Raw genomic sequence first — 16640 nt, 5'->3', positions numbered from 1 at the left:
TCTTATTCTTATCCCTCTTGACCAATATTCAATCTTTGCATTAATTTCGTGGAGATTAACATTCTGACCAAGCTTCATCAAGACTGAGTCTTAAATAAGGAATTAAGAGTGGTAGCAAGTGTTTCAAACGCTTGACCTATTGACCTTGTTTTTGGACGCACATGACCTGGATTAAAAATCTTCCTTGAGGTACAGATAAACATTCTGAATAAATGTCATCAAGATTGGATGAAGAATGTGTCCTCTGAAAGTGGGAATGAGCTTAAGGTAGACGACGCAAACCGCACATCGCACGACGAATATACCAAATAATGCACGTGACCCCCCCTGAAAAAAATAAGCATATGACCCCTGGAGTGAGGCGAGTTTTCACAGAAGAGCGTTTTAACCAAAATGTGAAAATGACACAATGCAATGTTGCATGACACATTTTAAACCCCTGAGTGACGGGATTTCAGAGCTAATTTTTTTTTTTAAGTCCAACCAAATCTAGATATGAAAGTTGATATGTTAACACAAAACATGATTTTCCCTAAGTCTCATCAATGTAATTAAAAATAATACATTGATAACATAATCGTTTCATGTTTTTTTATCCAGGGCATTTTGGATATCGAACGCAATGCCATGTAATTATCATTCAGATAAGGTCATTCCTGAATAGAGCCTCTTGATGTCGTAATCGAGTTGGTAAAACTGAAAATTGCTGAGAAACCTCGTAAATAGTAGAAATTAAATGTGTGTAGAAACACTTCAAACACATGCGTATTGTTTGAAACATAGCTATGTTATAAATTATGTTTTAATATGCATAATTCTTAGAAATAATATTTGTGTGAAAAAAGTACAAGAGCACTCTGATAAAGTAGAACTAAATATTTTTAACAACAACAATCATAAAAAGTATTCGCTGGGAATTGCATGCGATATTTTCGTTGTTTAAATTGTTTCATCAATAACAATCTTATTAAAACAATGCCAAAAAACGGACCAACATATTTTAATTTGAACAGTTTTATTCTGATCGTTGAATTGAGGATATTGAAATCTTGTCATCCAGCTTCGCAAGCTTCGCCGCCGAAGAATGTAGAAACCGCTCCCGTTACGGCAGTGACCCAACTAAACACGCCCGCCTGAGTTCCGGTGGTGAGTCCGGCCGCCCCAGCGCTCTGTAACAGGGCAAACAAACTGCCGGATGCGACTGCAGGACCCTACAATGAATTTATAGCTTGAATAGGCTATGTGTAATTATCAACCAAGATCCTACTATCATTAATTATTATTCGACTATACAATTACGATAAACTAAATCAAGTGAAACAGGTTTAATTTCATGTCTTTCAACACAACGACAATAACACTCGCCTGTAACCCGGCTGCGATAGAACCGGCAGCCACCCCGGCGGAAGTGAATCCCACTGCTGACAGCACAACCGGAGCAGCCGCCACAGCACCAGCCCCTGCAGCGACCGCTACTCCTGCTTTAGCCAAAGTTTTCCATGGTAGCCGGTATTCTGACACTAAATAATCAATATTAGGTAATTGAGCACTGGAACTAATAGAACATACATTTAATATATTATCAAACATTGTTCAATTAAATACAACAAGACTGTGTTTGATTTCATTAAATCTCATATAACTGTTACTATTGACGCAGTGTGGTATCTCATGGTTCCACGTGTCAGGTTTTATTCTCCGCAACACATGACATCCATCCGGCTCGAATCCTTCGTCGCATTTTAGAACACATCTTGGGGCTCCTTCTTTGTAATGGAAAACCCAGAATCCGTTGGCGGACCTGCCTTCATCTAAAAAAGACAGGATTAAACATAATGTTAGTTGATTTTATTAACTAGTTTTTCATGAGTGCAATGGCATTAATACGCATATAAAATAGAGAACATACTATAATTATTACAATAAATCAATACTGGCCATAATTACGAACGTATGTGGCAACTTATTTAATCATAAGCATTCAAAAGTATTTGAATGTTTCTTTATACCTTAATAAGGTCGACCATATATAATTACTCTTATCAACAAAGGAACTAACTGTAAATAGCCTCGCAAATATACCCGAAACGAAGTAAATATACAGGAATTATGTTTGTAGCCCATCTAACAAAACACAGGTTGTTATTCTATATGTTAGTAGGTGTCAGTCCGACTATTTTTTTTCCAAACGATTCGTACCTGGACAATAAATCCGCGTCATTCCTTGCACCCCAAACAAACACAAAAACAACAACACAAACAGAATAAGTGCATAAAACATATTTATTTTCATACGTTTTGCTCGTATACTTCAGAAAGAAATTTGCGATAGTTTATCACTAAATGAAAACGAAACTGGTATGAGTCATAAAAATCCCAACCGAGATAACTTTACAAATATCAAAGTACAAAGAATGTATCGTGATACTATTTAACAGTTGCATTATACAACATTAAAATTCGGCTTCAAACGGTATCGTATTGAGATCGGTGGTATTGTTGAGAAAGTTAAAAAGCTTGTGACATTCATGTTTGTTTTGTTTAAATCTCGCATTATACCTCAAGAAATATTTCCAACACTGGTCATATCAACTGTATAATTAGAACTTGTTCCGTAAGATATACATATCACTGTGTAGTAACATAATATTTGTATAATGGAAAAAGTAATGTTTGCAAAAATATATATTCGTCTTATACACCCAGTAATATGAATATACACCCAAGCGAGTGGGGATGGCCGTCGGGCTGTGTTATGGACAGCAAATACTTGAACATACATGTATCATAAAACTCCTATATTTAACCATTCTAAACGAATCAGAAACAGCCCCGAAGTAATAAACGTAATTTTCTTGTATTTAACAATCAGCAAAGAAACACTTTTTTTGCTATCTACTCTTGAATGTGTTTGCAACCACAAATAAAAGATGCAAATCCATCCGAATTCGTTATGTCAAAACTTATCATATCAAAACATTTATTTTTACGCGAAATAAATAAAAAAAAAACAACAAGTTGTATCTTCATCGTTATCGTCTTTAAGATAATTAATTATCATTTAACATACAACAATTTACCTACTTTTGCATTTTTAAGAGAAAAGTCATGCTTCTTTCAAAAAACAAATGCACTGAAAATTGAATTTGTGACGACATTCACTCGCTTAAGGGACCATATTTGCGAACGCTACGACAGCCCTTGAACATTCGTAACTTTTACATTGGAACTAACGCATTATAAGCAGGTAGTTGCGTAATATTTTTTATATGAAAGCTGGGATTTTATTACGACGATCGTAGGGAAAGTATACTTACGTCAGAAAACATGCGTACGAACTTTTATGAAACGGCCCCTATGGCCGGTATGGCGACCTCAAACCAATCTCGCATGCTCCAAAACGGTGCGGTAAAAAATTCTCAATATATAAACCGGTACCCACAAAAGGAAGTTCAACTTTGCACAAAGAAAATAAAAGTGATTTTAAACATGTTTTAATTAAATACAATTTGATATGCTTCATCATAAAGTCTTTTGTAATCCTTACTCAGCCAGCGTATCAAAAACGAGATGTATAAAACGAGATGCATGAACTCGATATCATCTTGTATTGCATATATGAAGTTATTATTAATATTTTGCAAAGTTTTTAATAATAAGATACATTAATGATAAAGTTTGGTGTTTTCATGCGCATGACGTTAAACAACATGCAGCCATTTTGACAGCGAAGGCATTACTTTTGTGCGATAATCGATTATTACTTGAACAATCAACACTATTGTGGAGTTAACAAAATGCACATACACGTAGTAAAAATAATTGTACTTTTTCCGACAATATCCTTATATAACAAAGCATTTTCGATACGACGCAATTGTAACAATGATACAGTGTAATTGATTCTGACGGGAATAATTCCACACAATGTTATAACATAATATACGAGCATGTACAGTACCGTGCTGACCAAACAGAGCATCATTGTATTGAACATGAACATGGTTCTGATATATTCACTGAGATATTTCTTATCAACGCTCTACCCGTGTATCAACGATAACGGTAGGTAATATGCATGACCAATCAATTGGCTTTTAATATATACGGAAAACTCCAAACGGACCACGGTTATTATGTTAGCTTATGTACGATTGGACGATTTTGCAACGTCTAGACGTCATTGACGTTACTGCCGGTAGAAACGCATTTAGCAATAAAAGAGAAAAGACGCAAAGACACATCGATAAATATTTAAATAAACGAAAAATGTACTACATTTCTTTGAATCAAGAGACACGCAATCTATTCCAGCTTACCCCAGTTGGAAGGTATTTCGTATCCAGCTTTCATGAACGACGTGATTATGCCCGTGATTGCGAAACTTGCAGTCGAACTTCACGAGGCTGGCGTATCATGCAGTAAGATGTACCCAATAGTACGACGGCGATTGCAGAACTACGTACTCGAAGAGGCTACCAAAGAAGGATTTCTGGCCGCGTCGCAGAATAAGGCGTACGTTTTATCCTAGATCTTTGCTGACATGTTAAATAATTAAGCGTTTACACTTCAATACAATGGAAATTATCGTATGTATTGATGTTCATTCGATATCATTATAATTTTTATTATAAAAGATATATATATCAAGTAGTTTTAAAATAAATATCCATATTTCATGTCTCGATGAGGCGCCGAAAAATCATCTTTATTTCTTAATTCTAATTTGTATTCCACTGATGCAAATTTGTTCGTGTCCTACTTACCAGATACTGTTCAGAATGGGACGTAACTCCCCGTTTGTTGAAAATGTATACCTTCAGTTTATCGTCGTTATTCCGAAAACTGTTCATCCGAATTTCTGATTATTTTGAAGTATTGCGTTTTCAATCTGTTCTTTTGTTAGTTAAATAGAAAACTTAATGTTTAAGTAATCCTCCGGTATTCCTTATTACCGCTCTTTAAACCCGGTTCTATCTCGAGTTATCGTGGCTCGATTGCTCATTGTCGACATAGGTATTACTTAAAAACTACCCCGGCTACTCATAAATGTTCTTAAAAGAACCAAGTGTAGAGAAAATATACAAACAAGTACCCCGGAGTATGACCGGGTGCTTTTAAACGTATTTACTATACAAGTTGTTCATGGAAGTATATTTAAGAGAACCAGATGTACTTTTATGTACTGCCTGAGTAGACAACAACCAATGGAGAGTTTAAATGCTTATTCATCAACTGATAAATCGACATGTAATCTTCAAGTTCCAAGTGTATTTTTGAACGTATTGATTCAAACAAACGCTTTCCTCTTGATTTCACAGAACAGAACAGAAAAGAGCAGAACAGAAAGGCTTGCACATATGACAAGGGCTGCATTGATGACAAGGGCTACACTTATGATGACAAGGGAAGTACAGATGTCAAGGGCTATATTGATGACAAGGGCTCCGCAGACGACAAGGGCTGAAATGATGATGCAAAAAGCCGCAAAGATGATAAGGGCTGCAGAGATGACAAGGTCTGCATTGATGATAAGGGCTGCCATGAGGATGATAGCTAAAGTGATAACAAGGGCTGCACTGATGACAAGGGCTGCATCGATGACAAGGGCTGCCCTTACTAAAAATGCACTGATGACACGGGCTGCAATGACGATGACAAGGCTTGCACTTTTGATTACAAGAACATCACAGATGACACGGGCTGCATTGATGGCGAGGGCTCCGCAAATGACAAGGACTGCAATGATGATGCCAAAAGCCGCCTAGATGACACTGGCTTTGTAAAGATGACACAGACTGCACAGGTGACAAGGGCTTTGCAGATGACAAGGGCTGCAATAATGAAAAGGGCTGCAATGATAATGATAAGGGCGGTACTGATGATGAGACGGGTTCCAATAATGATTACAATAGCTGCACAGATGACACGAGCTGCACATATTACACGGGCTAAGCAGATGACAATGGCTGCGCAGATGACAAAGATTCGCAGATGACAAGGGATGCGCAAATAACAAGGGCTGCGCAGACGACAAATGCTGCGCAGACGACGAATGCTGCGCAGGTGACAAGGGATGCACAGATGTCAAGCTCTGTGCAGATGACAAAGGCTGCGCAGATGACAAAGGCTGCGCATATGACAATAGATGCACAGATGGCAAGGGTTGCGCAAGTGACAAAGGTTGTGTAGATGACAAAGGCTGCGCAGATGACAAGGGCTTCGTAGATGACAAAGGCTGTGTAGATGACGAAGGCTGTGCAGATGACAAAGACTGCGCAGATTACAAACGCTGCGCAGATGACAAAGGCTGCGCAGATGACAATGGATGTATAGATGACAAGGGCTGCACAGATGAACAAGGCTGCACAGTTGTCACAGGCTGTTCAGATGACAAGAGTCGCGCAGATGACAAGGTATGCACTGACAACAAGGGTTGCACGGATGACAAGGGATGCACAGATGACAAGGGCTGCGAAGATGACAAAGGCTGCGCAAATGACAAAGGATGCGCTGATGACAAAGGCTGCGCAGGTGACAAGGGATGCACAGATGACACGGGCTGGTCAGATGACAAAGGCTGTGCAGATGACAAAGGCAGCGCAGATGACAAGAAATTCGCAGATGACAAGTGATTCGCAGATGACAAAGGCTACACTGGTGACAATGGATACGCAGATGACAAGGGCTGTGCAGATGACAAAGGATGTGCCGATGACAAGGGCTGCGCAGATGACAAAGGCTGTGTAGATGACAAAGGCTGTGGATATGACAATGACTGCACAGATGACAAACGCTGCGCAGATGACAATGAATGTACAGATGAAAAGGGCTACGCAGGTGACAAAGGTTGCGCAGGTGACAAAGGCTGTGCAGATGACAAGGGACGCACTGATGAAAAGGACTGCGAAGACGACAAAGGCTTCGCAGATGACAAGGGCTGCGCAGATGACAAAAGCTGTGCAGATTACAAGAGTCGCACAGATGACAAGGGATGCACTGATGACATGGGTTGCATAGATGACAAGGTATGCACAGATGACACCGGCTGTGAAGTTGGCTAGGGCTGCGCCGATGACAAAAGCTGCGCAGCTGACCAAGGCTGCGCAAAACACGCGATGCACAGATGAAACGGGTTTTTCAGATGACAAAAGCTGCGCAGATGACAAAGACTGCGCAGATAAAAAGTGATGCGCAGATGACAGAGGCTGCGCAGATGACAATGGATGCGCAGATGACAAGGGCTGTGCAGATGACAAAGGCCTCGAAGATTACAAATGCTGCAAAGATGACAAGGGATGCACAGATGAAAAGGGATGCGCAGATGAAAAGGGATGCGCAGATGACAAAGGCTGCGCAGATGATAAAGGCTGTGCAGATGACAAAGGCTGCGCAGATGACAAGGGATACACATATGATAAGAGCTGCGCAAATGACAAAGGCTGCGCAGATGACAAGAGTCTCACATATGACAAGGGCTGCACAGATGACAAAGGATGCGCATGTGACAAAGGCTGTGCAGATGACAAAGGCTGCACAGATAAAAATAGCTGCGCAGATAGATGACTAAGGCTGCGCGGATGACAAGGGATGCACAGACTACACGGGCTTCCCAGATGAAAAGGGCTGTGAAGATGACTAATACTGCACCTATAACAAGGGATGCAAAGACGACACGGGCTATGCAGATGACAAAGGCTGCGCATATGACAAGAGTCTTAAAGATGGCAAAGGCTTTGCAGATGACAATGGTCTCACAGATAGCAAGAGATGCACAAATGAAAAGGGCTGTGCAGATGACAAAGGCTTCGCATATGACAATGGCTATTCATTTGACAAGGGCTTAACTTAGGCAAGCGCTGCGCAGATGACACGGGTTGCACTGACGACAAGGGGTGCACATATGACAAGGCCTGCATTGACAACAATGGATGCACATATAACAAGGGCTGCGCAGATGACAAAGGCTGCAATCATGACAAGGGCTGCACTCGTGACAAGGGCTGCACTCATGACAAGACTCTCACTGATAAAAATGGCTGCACTGATGACAAGGGCTGCGCACATGATTAGGGCTGTACAAATGACAAGGGCCTTACTTATGACAAGGAATGTGCAGATGACAATGGCATCAATTATGATGACAAGTGCATCACGGATGACTCGGGTTGTAATGATGTTGACAACGAGCTTGAGGATTCCATTACTGGGTGATGACAAGAACCGCTCGATGAAAAGAACCTGCAGCTATTTAAGGAAGATGCCAAGAGTGGCTTGGCGAAGAAGAAGGCAGCGGGCACAGGATGGCGACTCCTAAGAAGAATCCGTGTAGTGTTAAGACGATTATGTTGCATTCAGAAGATCAAAAAAATGTGTGCACTTCTGTTATTAAATTTAAATAAAGATTGATAAACATAATTCTCTTCATAATCTGCCTGATATTATTTAATTAACCAAATATGAAACAAATGCAACCACGTAAGTGAATTTGCATGCACCGCAGAAACACACGTTTGTGCCTTTGTAATTCATGTTATAAGTCTGCGATGTTACAATACAAAAATTTACACAAAATTACCAAAAACCTATTGCCGTTGATAAAAACCCGACTGTATTTTGAAATTTAATTAAGTTAATATTTTTGGTCTTATGGTGTAAACGTGCTTAAAACTGAACCAATACCTTATCATAACATCTTTGCCAGTTAATTGAAATACTAGTATACTCTGTTGTTTATTTACTAGTATTCCTTATTGCCCGTTTTTTACAGATAATTTGTGAGACGAAAAATGTAATTTAGCAATAATGTCCCTATGTTTTGTTTTCAACAATATCAAGATACGATGGTCGTTCATTTACTAGTTTTAGTTCCTTATATAGGATCATTGATTTATATCATTTAAAATTGTATCATCAGTCCGGGCGTATTGTTATTATCATTTATGTGTTTGTGGTTAATATGAGTAGAGTCAATTACATTTATTTCGCACGCCTTTTTTCTTGTTTATTGATTTCGGAAGTGATTGTATCATTAATATCTAATTCTATTTCTATTTTTTCTTCATCACCTTTTATATTTTTTATTTAAGTGTTATTACGTTTATTTAAGGGGGTCTACTTAGGAAGTCAGCAATAATAATATTTTTTCCTGATAGGTATTCACTTTTACAGTTGTAACCCGCTTATACCGAATTATTGTATCTTTTTAATTTGCATTTGAGATTCAAGAAGTATTTTACTGGTTTATGGTTTGTCCTAATAAAAAACTAAGCATTGTGTGAGTAGTGATGTAATTTGCTTAGACTGTAAAATATGCTGTAATATTCTTTTGCTATTGTACTACACGCAGATTGTGTGGGGCTTAATCTGTGACATCTGAAGAATATTGTTTTTTTTCCTCCACATAATCCCAAGTGTCATTTTCTTCACAAATTTGAGTCAGACAGGCGCCAAAACATTTATCAGCAGCATCTATATACAGCATGTATGGTTTGTTTGGGTTAGGATATCATAGGTACGGTATTTGCGTTAGTGAATATTTCAACTTTATGAAGCTATCTTCACGTTGTTTTTAACAAATAAATGGGACATTCTTTCTCGTGAGGTTAATAAGTGATTCGGTCATATCGGAGTATGAGGGGCAAAATCTCCTCTAAAATCCGTCTGCGCCTAAAATAGATCTCACATCTCGAACGCATTTCGGTCTAGGGCATTATGGCTTCAACTTTTTATTGGATCTGGCCTTATACCTTTTGTATCCATTATAAATACGTTATGTTTTGTTTCATTCTCAACACAGATTTGTCGTTCCTAGCTCTCACATACAATCTCTGCCATCACAAGAAAATCCTACCAGACTTGGTAGGATTTTATTATTTTAGTTTAAGTATTATATTATGAAAAGAAGTATCATTTTCTTATATATTTTGAAAAAAATGTATACATTTAGATTCCGATAATAATATGAATTACCTGAATAAAGAAAAAGTAAACATAACAACGGTAAAATTAATGTACTAACTGACTAGGCTATTATCACGTGGTTGGTTATGAAAGCAGGCAATCTCCCTGCAGAGTTGTTTTTCCTTGCTCTCACATACAATCTCTGCCATCACAAGAAAATCCTACCAGATTTGGTAGGATTTTATTTTATTAGTCTAAGTATTATATTATGAAAAGTAGTATCATTTTGTTTTACATTTTGAAAATAGTTTATACGTTAAGGTTTGTAATAAAAAAATAATTACCTAAATAAAAAAAGCAAAAATAACAACGGTAACAGTATTGTACCACGTGGCTAGGCTTTCATCACGTGGTTGGTTATGAAGGCTGGGATTTGATCTAGCTATGCCTTTTCCCGTCAAATCTCTTCGCGGAGGTTGATTTTATCTGTTGACTCAAGAGTTGACATTTCGAAAGTTTTAGCTTTAGATTATGGTTACCGAGATGCTCTAGTACAGATTTGCGACATATTTTCAGTCAGATGAAAATATTAGAATATCGTCTTGATAATCGGCTGCAAATGCCTCACCTACCCTTGAGTACTTTATTTGCTTTCTTTAAAAATTCATCCAACACCTTTTACTCTGAAAGGAAGCACTATAAACTCAAAAAGACCTCTAAATCCTTAAGCAAATGCTGTTTTTTTACTTTATCTTCCTCTTTTATGGGAATTTGTCAATATCCTGATATATTAAATCTAAAGTGGTGAAATATTTACTTTTACCTAACAGAGCCAATATACCATCAATTAAAGGTAATGGGTAGGCTACTGATTTTGTATCTTTATTTAATTGTCTGAAATTAACGCAAAATCTTTTATCTTCCTTATCATTGTTATTCGTATCAAGTGTATTTTTTTCTTTTTATCAACTATTACTTTTGGAAAACTCAATGCGCTTCTCGACGCGCGTATTTTATTTGCATCTAACATTTCGTCAATTGTTTTGTCTATTAGTATTTTATAGTTAAATGACGTTAGATACGGCTTTAATTTAATAGGCCGGTGATCTCCTGAAGGTATCGTATCTTCTACTGACGATGTTTGAGTAAATTCTTAGTTATTTCTTGCAAAAAGAGTTCTGTATTTTAAAAGTATTGGCAGAATATGTTCTGTTTAATCTTCGGGTACATGTAAATCTTATAAAGTTTCTTACTTAGATAGGCCTGATTTCGGATGACTATTTTTGATAACTTCCTGTACTGAGCATATGGCAATAAGCCTTATTGCTTTTTGTGTATTGTGAAGATTTAAAAACCTGAAATTTATAAAGCGTTGTAACGTTAAACGATTGAATAATTTGGAGAGTTCTGTTGTTATATTTTGTAATAATACGAGGATTGCGTATATTAAGTATAAAATACATCACACATTGTATGAGCACGGATAGCCGAGTGGCCGAGTAGTCTTTTGACTTTTGAACCAGGGGTCAGTGGTTCGAGCAAAATTGAGGGTTACTTTTTCTGTCTTTAATTTATTTCTTGATTTTTTTTTTACTGGAGCGTTTAAGATCCAATGCTGACATTTATAAATATAAAGCATTTAATACATGCCAAAATCAGTGAAAATGCCTCTGTACATGTATTATTCTTTTTGGTTCATGCAACAACAAATCTGAATGTATATGTTTTATCATACGATTGACAATAGACAATCCCAGAATCGATTAATTGACCGCCGCCATATTGACTATCACGTGACCTGCTACTGAAGACGGTACTGAATAATTAGGCAGATTACAGCGTAATCATAGCATAGCGTACAGCCGTACACCCGCTTTATTCCAATAAACAGTATTTTATAACTTCGGACAGTTAGATTGAAAACAAAGTCAAACATGAAACAAAGTTTCGATATGTATCACAGCGTAAATCAAAATAAGTTAAATAAGAAATATACACGATAGATTTATAAAATATGTGTCTCTGCAACACTATTCAGTAACACACGTAATGTTTAAGGCCGAGTTAGCTTTTTTGCCATTGCCTAAAATTAATGTATTTCTTTATGGAATGGAATTAGTAAAGGATAATTATAAATGTTATATCAATATCTTAAGTCTGAAGTAAACTTTGTGATGTTAGCGTAAATAGTGCCGGAGATATTAATTAGCGAAACTTTGAATGATTTAAGGCCGAAGTAGACAATTTTATTGAAAAGTAGATACAGTACCCGCATTTGTTTAAAACATTATTATTTCTTTATTAATAATCATATAGTTCCGGAAATACTTATAAAATTCAAGACCGAGGCAGACTTTTTTGTATTGAATAGTATATATCTTTGTATGTCTTAACATTTATTATTTTGTTATTAATATTCTTATTTAAGTATCTTTTTAAAAGGATATGTAAAAATATATAGACGAAATACAGTTTGTGATTCAAACTTAAATTGGTACGGAACATTGTATAAGCAAAACTCTGTAAAATTTCATGTAGAGGCAAACTTTTTTATTAAAAAGTATGTATCTGGTTTAGTGTAAACTGAAGTTTTTATTTAAATTAATATCATAAAAATCGCTTTCAAGCTAGCACAACAACTCTTACCGGATATGAATTTTAAATGAACAAGTACCGGAGCTATTCATTAGCAAAACTGCGTAAGATGTCAGGACATGGCATACTTTTTTTATTGAAAAGTACATATCAGCTTTTGCCTATTACTTTATTTTTATGATATTATTTAAATAATGTTAACAAAACTGATTTCATAATTTAACTTATAAATGCCTTTATTAAATTTTCGTATTAAAGTCTTAATTTACGATAAAAATAAAACACGAACAAAATAATTGATGTTTTTCTTCTTCAAATACGGATTGTCAATTTAATCAAAGTAGATCTAATGGTCTTGAAAAACAACATCTGCGATAGAGGCACGAAAGCTTTCCATCAGTGGGAGGCGATGTCCCAAGGGTGGTTTATAAGTGTTATATCTGTGACATCACATGTCTGCACGTGTGTTGATACCGTTATTAAGATAAGATACAATGCGTCACCTTCTGATAACATTTAAAATGACAATCAAGGAAATCAATTCATGCTGAGTTTTATGACTTAAAGTTAAAAAATGCATACGAACCTTGTTTCTTTTAATCACCAAATAACTGATAAAAATATTTATTTTAAATGTACGAACTATTATGTGATGATCATATCGATAACAGAACCTATTTAAATCTTAAAATATATTAGATAAACTTGCTTCGCATCCTTTTATTGTTCAGGGACCTATTCAAACATATCGGTCCCTGTATTGTTCTTCCGTACCGTTTTGGAGACGCGCGCGTGTATTCAGGGGCGGTAATCAGGGAGTTATCAATTTCTGGGATTGTCTATAGGCAGGTTTTGAACAGGGAATTTGATTGTTAATGCTTTAGCTTAACTGACTCGAAATCGTCAAATCAATGTTTATACTTCAGCGTTGAACGATGTGCGGTGCACTGTTTTAGAGAACTCTGTCATAAAAAAGTTTGTTTTTTCATACTTTATTGGATACCAGTATCTTCAATTTAATTGTTCATGTTTTTACTTGAAGCAATGACGGAAAGATATAACTGTATATTTCTGCTCATAACTTGTGCAAAATATGTATCCATTTCAAACAAGAAAAGATTTGTTTACTCGATGCATTTATACCAGCAAACTATATCATGTCACCTTTTATTGATATTATCATTTTATAAGCCCGACATGTCGACGGCTATGTCTATCGATACATCAGGGTATTTAATTCAATATTGAAGTCGAAGTTCTTTATTAAATGCATGAGTAATTTCATCTAAACCAAGTACGTACATGTTTTTGTTATAAATATGGTGTTGAAAGAACAGAACAGTTTATTTAGTAAATCAAGGCCTCCGGCCCATAATACATAACACAATAACATAATATAATACAATTTCAAAGTTGTGCCATTTGTTTCTATACATATAATATCATACATAAGTGTTTATCGTCTGTAAAAGATGGAAAGTTAACAAGTTAATTTCCTAATAGTGTTATCATTATTAGAAGACATGATATTGTAAAAATCGGTTAATTTCTCTCCAGATGAGTACCACGAGTATAAACATAAATTCCTTATATTACAATACTTATCACAATGAAAAAAAGCGTTCGCAATATATTATTTCGATATTGCCATTTTAACAATGTGTACATAAAAGTGATTAAAATGGTAAGATTAAATATCTACCAAGTTCAATCTTGAGTTTATGATTACTACTGCGGAAGTTTGCAAAATCAGCTTTAAATTTTGTTTGGATATTCAGGGAAAAAAAGGTATCTCTCGGTTTCTAGATGTGTTTTAAAGTATTTATAATGATAACCTCGACTTGAAATTTGTATCGTGCCATGCCAATTTTGTGTATGAGAGTCAATAATACATTGTTTGAATATAAATAAGATGTTATCGTCTATTTCTTGATTTATCCATGCATAACCAAATCCGTATGTAAACATATTTTTTATTTTAGTGGCCCAACAGTCCCTTCCGATATCGTCAATGATACAAGCATTAAATATTCTATGATAACGATTATTGGGCATTCTCAGTAATTTGCACCAATGCCTTATACAGTTAGTATAGTTCGAAATACACATAGGTAGTCTTCCACATTATCACAATGCAATACAGGTGTTCGTGTTTTTATTTAATTTCACATATTTTTTTACAAAAGAGATTATGAACAAATTGTTTTTTTTGCTTAAATTCATAACCCCAGACCTGAGAACCATAACACAATATTGGTGTTATCATCGAGTCGAACATTTTAAACATATGCGTTGGGGTAAAGTAACCATATGATTTTTGATACGCATGTATTGAAAAAACAGCTTTCTACCCTTGCATGACTAACTTATTAAGATCTATTGACCATGCTAAGGAAGAAGTAAACACAAGCCCCATGTACTCGTAGTTGGTTGTTGATTTAACCTGTTGTCCTCTAAAATTCAAGCGTTCAAGACACCACCTCTACGAAACACCATGATTTCGGTTTTGTTTAAATTGACTTCCATTCCAGTACTTTCACAATATGTATCTATTACATTTAAAAGCTGTTGTAACTTTTGAACCGTTTCTGCACAGTTTGCTTTATCATCTGCAAACATTAAACATAATATATATCGGATATTTGACTATTCATAAAAATACCAGATCCACATTTTTCTTTTAAAAGGGCAGATAATTCATCAATAAATAAATCGAAGATAGTTGAACTTGTTTTGTCTCTCTGTCTGATACCAATGTTGCAGGTGAAAAACTCTGTTGTATATGAATTAGAGGGCATTCCCTCCCCTCCCCCCCTTCCTGAGGAATTAATCATTACACCTGACTGTAAGTTATTATACATTGACTTTAACATGTAGAGGAACTTGCCATGTAGCCTCTTTTTATTTCGAGACATTTAAATAATTCAATGTGATTAATTATATCAAAAGCTGACATAGAGCGGCGGACAAGTGTATACATAGTAAAAACTTCCAAAGAGAATTATCTTCATAATGTGAAATAAAACTCGGGATAGAGATTGCGTAAGATGGACCATCTCAAAGCACTTACGGATGTTTACAAATTAGAAATGCCGACGACAATACAAAATGTATTTATTATCGTTGTGGGATTGAATAAACTGGTTTATACAAATTTTGAAGGTGTCGCCTGTTCAATGGTGCGGAAATCAAGATCGTGCACAGATTTGTTAACACGTGCGGGAATCAAGATTGTTTACATATTTGTAGGATTTGTCATTCGACATTAAAGCAGTTAAGAGCGTATACGTAATTGCAATTGTTTTATCTATGTATGCTCCGTTTGTTTAAGGCTAGTATCCCATCTATCTGCATCCGTATCCGAATCCGTATCCGCAAAATCATAATACGGACGCTATATTCCATTTATCCGCATACGTCGAACGTGTTTTCTTTTTTTATATGGATAAAACTGAAAATAATAATTGAGATAATTATTATGAAAGAGAAGCGCGAATTTAGGTAGATATAAGGTACACATCATCATTCTGTCTGTAAGGCATGTAATGATGCGGATAGTGATGCGGATTGCGGATAATTATAAAGGTTAATATTGTGTTATGTGTTTCAATGAGTTTTATTAGAACCGACGGATGACTTGAGTCGGAAAGGGGGATTAGTTCTGGACATTAACAAGTATACGTGTTGTACTCCATTTTTCTCAGTTCTTAATATTATGACACTTATTTGCCATTCATATTTTGTGGTAATGTATTTTTGGAACCAGTGTTAGTGCGTGTGTTTCAAGAAATTAAAATACCCTGCTCGTCATGATATCTTAAACAAACGTCGTTGTGTTTATTCTAAATGTTAAGATGAAAAATAAGTTATGTTTGTCATAAAAAGTAATGGAATAAAAAACATGAACACATTTATCAACATATATCTTCATAACGTGAAATAAAACTCGGGGTAGAAATTGCGAAAGAAGGAACATCTCATAGTACTTACGGATAAACACAATTTAGAAATGCAGACGACAAATAAACAGGGTATGGAGCCAACATCATCATGGAACATTTGGAGCCTAGTTAGTACAGGAGTGTTTATGGTCGTCGTATTCGTTTTGGCGACAGCAGCGAGAGGTAGGTCAGAGTGTATCT

The 16640-nt window shown here is 36.0% G+C and overlaps 3 protein-coding genes and 1 long non-coding RNA gene across 7 annotated transcripts in view; 2 read left to right on the top strand and 2 right to left on the bottom strand.

Annotated features, from left to right (window-relative positions):
* Positions 1 to 861: 861 nt before the first annotated feature.
* The window catches only part of LOC127871734 (interferon alpha-inducible protein 27-like protein 2B), a 106918-nt gene continuing 91139 nt past the window's right edge, over positions 862 to 16640 (bottom strand). For both annotated transcript variants that reach the window (XM_052414893.1, XM_052414892.1), the window contains exon 4: positions 862 to 1211. In XM_052414893.1, coding sequence (XP_052270853.1) covers positions 1053 to 1211 — 159 coding nt within the window. In that variant the 3' untranslated portion in view covers positions 862 to 1052. The remainder of the gene's footprint in view (positions 1212 to 16640) is intronic.
* Positions 1291 to 2387, bottom strand: LOC127871737 (uncharacterized). Of its 2 annotated transcripts, none has more exons than XM_052414897.1 (3): positions 2200 to 2387; positions 1641 to 1811; positions 1291 to 1520 (listed from the first exon to the last, which is right to left on the bottom strand). In XM_052414897.1, the coding sequence occupies exons 1-3, from the start codon at positions 2291 to 2293 to the stop codon at positions 1306 to 1308; spliced, it is 480 nt and encodes a 159-aa protein (XP_052270857.1). In that variant the 5' UTR covers positions 2294 to 2387; the 3' UTR covers positions 1291 to 1305. The 2 variants fall into 2 exon arrangements, with proteins under 2 accessions (XP_052270857.1, XP_052270858.1); XM_052414898.1 differs by having other exon boundaries at positions 1650 to 1811; positions 2200 to 2384.
* Positions 4210 to 8418, top strand: LOC127871745 (uncharacterized). Its single transcript, XR_008045526.1, has 2 exons — positions 4210 to 4515; positions 5322 to 8418. It is a non-coding gene; the product is annotated as an uncharacterized LOC127871745 (long non-coding RNA).
* LOC127871729 (uncharacterized) overlaps positions 16430 to 16640 on the top strand; it is a 75310-nt gene continuing 75099 nt past the window's right edge. For both annotated transcript variants that reach the window (XM_052414882.1, XM_052414883.1), the window contains exon 1: positions 16430 to 16622. In XM_052414882.1, the coding sequence (XP_052270842.1) occupies positions 16508 to 16622 (115 nt within the window). In that variant the 5' untranslated portion in view covers positions 16430 to 16507. The remainder of the gene's footprint in view (positions 16623 to 16640) is intronic.

Source organism: Dreissena polymorpha, chromosome 3 (assembly GCF_020536995.1).
Source record: "Dreissena polymorpha isolate Duluth1 chromosome 3, UMN_Dpol_1.0, whole genome shotgun sequence".
Classification (NCBI taxonomy): Eukaryota; Metazoa; Mollusca; class Bivalvia; order Myida; family Dreissenidae; genus Dreissena; species Dreissena polymorpha.
This window is presented reverse-complemented; position numbering and strand designations above follow the sequence as displayed.

What these genes read in the sequence shown, in the direction of transcription:
- LOC127871737 (XM_052414897.1), bottom strand. Translation starts at nt 2,293, where the DNA reads ATGAAAATAAATATGTTTTATGCACTTATTCTGTTTGTGTTGTTGTTT. An exon ending in GACGCGGATTTATTGTCCAG is followed by an intron (nt 1,812 to 2,199) that starts GTACGAATCGTT and finishes TGTCTTTTTTAG; the next exon opens with ATGAAGGCAGGTCCGCCAAC. An exon ending in CTGCGTCAATAGTAACAGTT is followed by an intron (nt 1,521 to 1,640) that starts ATATGAGATTTA and finishes TTGATTATTTAG; the next exon opens with TGTCAGAATACCGGCTACCA.